Source organism: Alosa sapidissima, chromosome 4 (assembly GCF_018492685.1).
Source record: "Alosa sapidissima isolate fAloSap1 chromosome 4, fAloSap1.pri, whole genome shotgun sequence".
Lineage (NCBI taxonomy): Eukaryota > Metazoa > Chordata > Actinopteri > Clupeiformes > Clupeidae > Alosa > Alosa sapidissima.
In genome coordinates, this window is record NC_055960.1 from 38,554,380 (window position 1) to 38,560,379 (window position 6,000).

A 6,000-nucleotide genomic window follows, 5' to 3' on the forward strand; every position below is an offset into this window, starting at 1 on the left:
ATGCTGACTTGCAAAAGCCTCGGGATAACACGTTATCTCCACCATCATCAGTCATGCCCCTTGATCAAAGTGGGGAATGAAATAAAAGTTTGAGAACCACTGGCTTAACAAGTTACCTACAGTCCAGAACACAGAATCTGTTGCAATATTCTGATGATCGGCGATGATATCGGCAAATGTTTGTTTTCCAAAGTAAGAATTTCACTTCACCATGCACCTTCGACAATACCTGGCCTACCTGGTATCATTACAAACATTATTCTGTGTCCTAAAACTGGCATATTTTATGGCATTGTGTCATGTAAGTTCGTTGCAAAATCTAGAGAAATGTGTGATGTGGTCAGCGGGGGACAATTGAGAGCGGGCATGATTCCAAACACCTCCCTTACGATGATGAGTGACAGGTCTCAGAATGCGTGCGCTACACAAGGACGGAAGATGATGAATAACTGGGGCCGTAGGCTATTCACAAAGGCTTTTATCTTACTACTAGGAGTAGGCTACTCCTAAATCGCACTTAAAGATTTTAGATTGGAGTTTTCTCTTAAAAGTTATTCACAAAGCCTTTCAGACAACTCCTAAACTAGGAGTGAGTCTTCGTGGCTATGGATGACGTCATTACTCATGCACGAGCTTGACTGAAGTGACCACCTTGATTGGCTGACGATTGTAACGCGGGAATTCCAAACACCTCTCTTCCGATGATGACTGACAGGTGACAGGTCGGAGAATGCGTGCGCTACACAAGTAGTGCGAAGGACGGAAGATGATTAATAACTGAATAAAAAGGCCTAGCCTAAATGAATAAAGAGTAAGGCAAAACAAATAGCTTAGTAGCCTAATGAAACATAGGCCTATGGATTGATGCAGTAGCCTACCTTTGCAACATTATTAAATTAATCTGTCCTAGGCTACGTTTGCAAAGAGGAGAACATTTTAATTTGATTCACAATGAAACGTTACATTTCATTTACATGTTAACAATGAGTAGTTTTGGTTGTTGTTGGTGGCGTTATTGCATCCCTTTTATGAATGCAAAATTGTTCCCTCGCGATTGGAAGCTCCTGTTGCGCATAGGCTATTTCAAAACATAAAATGCCACAAAAAAGCTGTTTATGAATAGGTCTTAGTGAGTTAGGAGTCCTCTCGACTTAAGCGGTCCCAGACTTAGGTGCTACTTTTAGGTATAAAATGCTTCGTGGATTACTTTTTGTGAAAAAATTAGGAGTCCTAAAGTTAGGAGTGACACGCCCATTATTTTTAGGAGTTGCTCCTAAATTCGCCAGTTAGGAGCTACTTTTAGCCTTAAAAATCTTTGTGAATATGGCCCCTGAATAAAAAGGCCTAGCCTAAATGAATCAAGGCAAAACAAATAGCCTAGTAGCCCAATGAAACATACGGATTGATGTAGTATCTTTGTAACATTATTAAATTATTCTGTTACTATGCCTACGTTTGCAAAAGAGAACACAATAATGTTACATTTAATTTACATGTTGACAATGATTAGCCTAGTTTTGGTTGTTGTTGGCGGCGTTATTGCATGTTAGTTATGCCTACAATGCAAAATTGCTTCCTCGCGATTGGAAGCTCCTGTAGCTGCATAGGATTTCAAAACCGCAGGTTTGTGAATAGGTCTGTGAGTAAGGAGTCCTCTTGACTTTAAGCTGTCAGAGGTGGGAAGGTGTGATTTTTTGGGGGTAGGGCCGGATTAACTGGGCACAATTGTCTGATGGCCCCCCTTCCCCCCAGCCAACGTGAATCGGGTGGTTAGTTAATAGGCCTATCGTGAAGATTTTTCCTGCCATCTAAGGCACGAGCGCATCTGTGAGGCCAAGCCTCACCAAGTAGCTCGTTTGTTTACAACTAAAATTCTATTTAATTAAACTGCTTTATAGGCTATGCCTAAATAGTTTTCAACATTTTGAATATTAGTGTCGGGTGAATTGAAATGTTCTCAAAGTAGCCTTATGGCTGAAAGCTGCTTGGGACACCCCCCCCCCTCCGTCAAGCAATATAACCATACAAACACGCTTCCTGCACTCATTGTTTCAAAAGGAGTAATTTTGGCTTTGTCAGAACTGAAGAGCTGTGGACTGCACGGCACGGTATGCCCAATGAAAATAAATTAACGCAACGCAACACAACACAACACAGACCCCGCTTCTCTCGTGTCAGTCACTGACATGAACGAAACACAGAACCCGCTTCTCTCATGGCAGTCACTGACAGTAACCTAGAATACATGCATGGGGAAAAACACTTCCCCATGACAAAGACATCGTAAAACACTGAAAGTTAATATTTTGTCACTAGCAACATTCATCTGTCCTTTGTCAAATGTATTATGTTGCATTTGCTTATTTCACAGAAAAATATAAATAGCCAGTCTACAGTGCAGAGTTGGTAAGTTATGGTAGGCCAACTTGCAGTGAACATACAAACAGGGGAAATTATTTCTCTTGCAGCTGAGTAGCCTCAGGTGCGCACGTAGACATAAGGCCGAACATGCAAGCGCCAATGAATCGTGCTCTCACGACAATCGCGCCGTTAAACTTAAATAGGTTAACATCACTCTAAGTTCGCCTTCAAGCAAGTAAAACGATGATTTGAAGAACGATGATCTGTTTCGTTGGAAGGGCAAGGGGTAGCAACAGGGCAACACAGAGACAGGCCCGATGGCAGGGCTGTTATGAGAGTATTAAAATATGGGATTTTCTACGGGAAAACATTAAAAGGGCAAGACAGCGGGGAAAGTTAAAATACGTGATAAACACGGAAACAGTTGGCATGCATTGTTTCGGTCCCCGTGCACAGGGATTATTTATCATACTATTAATCACATATGATTATTTGTGAAATTGTGCAAACAGGCGCAACACATTTGAAAAGGAAGGACTGGTAGCATGCAAGCTTACGGGAAAGATTGATTTAAGAACGTTATCACAAAGTGTGTGGCTGTGGCGCGGGCGGAAGACAATTGGCAGGGGAGGGTCATGTCTTTTTTAACAATTCTGTCGGAGGGTCATTGAACAATTTTTAGCAGGCAAGAGAGGGTCATGCAACTTCCAACTGAAGCACTCAAAATTCCTCCGGTGGCCCCTTCAATAAATAACGATCAGTCCCTAGATTGCTGCTGGGCTATATGTCTTGGTTCTGTTAACAACTCATTGTCAAACGCATAGCCTATCTTGCGGTTGCATCCATTACAAACAAACATGCAATGTGAACGTCTGGGATTGGGGAGAGCACTAAATGCTCTACTGAATAAGCACGAAGTCAAACCTTTAAATGAAAAACACTCTTTAATAATCCAAAAAAATAAACCGCTAATGAAGTAAACTTGTGACCATCAAAAATCGCTTATCGCTTGTAACTCCGTGATACCAGGACGTAACATGAAGGCATTTGGCTGAGCAACGGAGGTTAATATGCTCCATGTTTTGTCCAAATGATGACTGTCTATCATCGTTGCACTCGGAGAAAACCGGAATGTTTCATTCGTCCCCGTTTCAATCGTCCCGGTTGTACCTACTCAAAACGCAGATAGAACCTTATTATTCTAAGGTAACGAAATAGCGTTCAGCATGATTCATGCCCAATTAATTCCCCCTGTTAAAGTGTTCGCCTTTGTAGTTTGGTTTCGTGATAGCCTATGATAAACGGCTTATGGCCAAATATGTGAAAACGTTAAAATACAGTAGGCGATAAACCCGGAAAAAGTTGACAGTGATTTTTTCATAATCACTTTGGAGGGTCATAGAAAAATGTATTGCTAGCGAGGGAGGGTCACGTCTTTTTGGACTAATGCTCCCAAAACTCCTCCGGTAGCCCCTTAAATAAATAACGAACAGTCCCTAATGAAGTAAACTTGTGACCATCAAAAATCGTTTATCGCCTGTAACTCCGTGATAACAGGACGTAACAGGAAGGCATTTGGCTGAGCAACGGAGGTTAATACTCTATAATTTGTCCAAATGATGTCTGTCTATCATCGTTGCACTCGGAGAAAACCAGAATGTTTAATTCTGCGTCTCTACGGCTGCAAACGGGATTCACTCGCAATTAACCAAATATTTCTTTATTAGGGCAGGGCAGGCATATTTATGGCTATTGCATTATTTCTAAACCAGTCTGCTAAAGTCTGTAGTGAAGTCTGTGTAGGGTTTTCCAGGCTCCATTTCTTTTTACGAGACACCCTGCTCACTTGAGCCATCTACCGGTTGTTTGGGTTGTTGCAGCGTCTCACTGGAAAAATACAAATTAAAGTTGCGTGATCCCACGCGCGGACCGCGAGTGAAGCTGGCCAAGTCGAAGCACTGCCCACTGTACTTACTAACTAACTAACTCACTATACTAACTAACTCACTATACTAACTCACTATACTAACTAACTCACTATACTAACTAACTCACTATACTAACTCACTATACTAACTCACTATACTAACTCACTATACTAACTCACTATACTAACTCACTATACTAACTCACTATACTAACTCACTATACTAACTCTGTTGGTCAATCAGAGTGAAGCCAAATGTGCATGTAATATTTATTAATTCATCAATTATTGAAAAGTATATGGCATGGCTCCATTAAAAAAGAAGTGTGTCTGTGTGTGTGTGTGTGTGTGTGTGTGTGTGTTTGCATCTGTCTGTGTCTGTGTGTATGTGTGTTTGCATCTGTGTGTGTGTGTGTGTGTGTGTGTGTGTGTATGACCTGTGTTGATGTGCTGGCTGGGTTTGTTGGGGTGCATGGCTCCGTGGCAGACTGCTGGCGGCACTGCCCCCTGTGGTGGGATGACGCCGGTGCGGGTGAAGAACTGGTTGATGGAGGAGCAGAGGTCAGCAATCTGGGTCGGCTCCAGAGACCAGTTATTCAGCTCCGCTTGGCGCATGCTCTCCTTCAGACCTGCGCGCACACACACACGCACACACACACACACACACACAAAATATTGTCAGCACTACAATACATGGCTACACTTAATCAAACAGGAATCTTAATTATCAGCATGAATATTAATCAGACAAAAAATATAAAATCAAACACACAAAACACACACACACACACACACACACACACACACACACACACTTCTCAGACCAAAACAACAGACACTTCAAACACAGAGATTACACACTTCCTTGTTCCAGAGAGGAGGTAAATGGCGAGTGGCAGCGGAGGGCGGAGTTAATGACGGCGGTAACCTTTGGTGTGATATCTCAGCAGACGCAGCGCTACGCTGTAATTGGACGCGCCGGCTGACCCGCTGAGCTACGCCACAGCTGAGACGCTAATTAAACTTCAAGCCTCCACTCGCTAACTGAAGAGCTCCTTCAAATGACACTGCACTGCAGCTCAGCCACACAGGCCTCACACACACACACACATGTGCAAAGACACACAAACACAACATATACTGTACACACACACATGTGCAAAGACACACACACACACACACATGTGCAAAGACACACAAACACAACATATACACACGCACACATGTGCAAAGACACAAACACACACACAACACATACACACGCACGCAAACACACGCATACAAACATGCGTGCACAAACACACATTGTGTTTGTGTCCTGTGGGACGCTGGAGGGCTGTGGGAGGCTCTAAGCTCTCCTGTGGGGGGGGAGGGGGCAGCTCACCTTGGAAGGGTGACAGGTCCACATCGGCCCAGTTGTAGCTGCTGGCGATGCGACAGCTCTCCTTCAGAGCATCCAGACTGGGGTACCAGTCACTGAGGAGTCCAGCTAACACACACACACACACACATACACACACACACACACACACACACACACACACACACACACACACACACACACACACACACAGGTCATTAGAGAGGGCTCTGAGAGGAGATCAGTGCTGATTTGAGTGGGAGTGGGGGATTTAGTGAGAGTTGTAGTGTAGGGGAAAGCCCAGCAGAGGGCACTCTCCCCCACTCTCTGCTCTCTCTAGCTTTGTTCTCTC

At 43.5% G+C, this 6,000-nt stretch overlaps 1 protein-coding gene across 15 annotated transcripts in view; it reads right to left on the reverse strand.

Moving 5' to 3' along the window:
- foxj3 (forkhead box J3) overlaps nucleotides 1-6,000 on the reverse strand; it is a 103,648-nt gene that overhangs the window by 5,730 nt on the left and 91,918 nt on the right. For 14 of the 15 annotated variants that reach the window (XR_006031147.1, XR_006031142.1, XR_006031148.1 and 11 more), the window contains exons 9-10: nucleotides 5,673-5,777; nucleotides 4,726-4,917 (exon numbers count right to left, since the gene is read on the reverse strand). Coding sequence is in view for 2 of the 15 variants with exons in the window: in XM_042088733.1 (XP_041944667.1) it covers nucleotides 4,726-4,917; nucleotides 5,673-5,777 (297 nt within the window). In the remaining 13 variants the exon portion in view is untranslated. The remainder of the gene's footprint in view (nucleotides 1-4,725; nucleotides 4,918-5,672; nucleotides 5,778-6,000) is intronic. The other variant, XM_042088734.1, reaches the window with a different exon arrangement.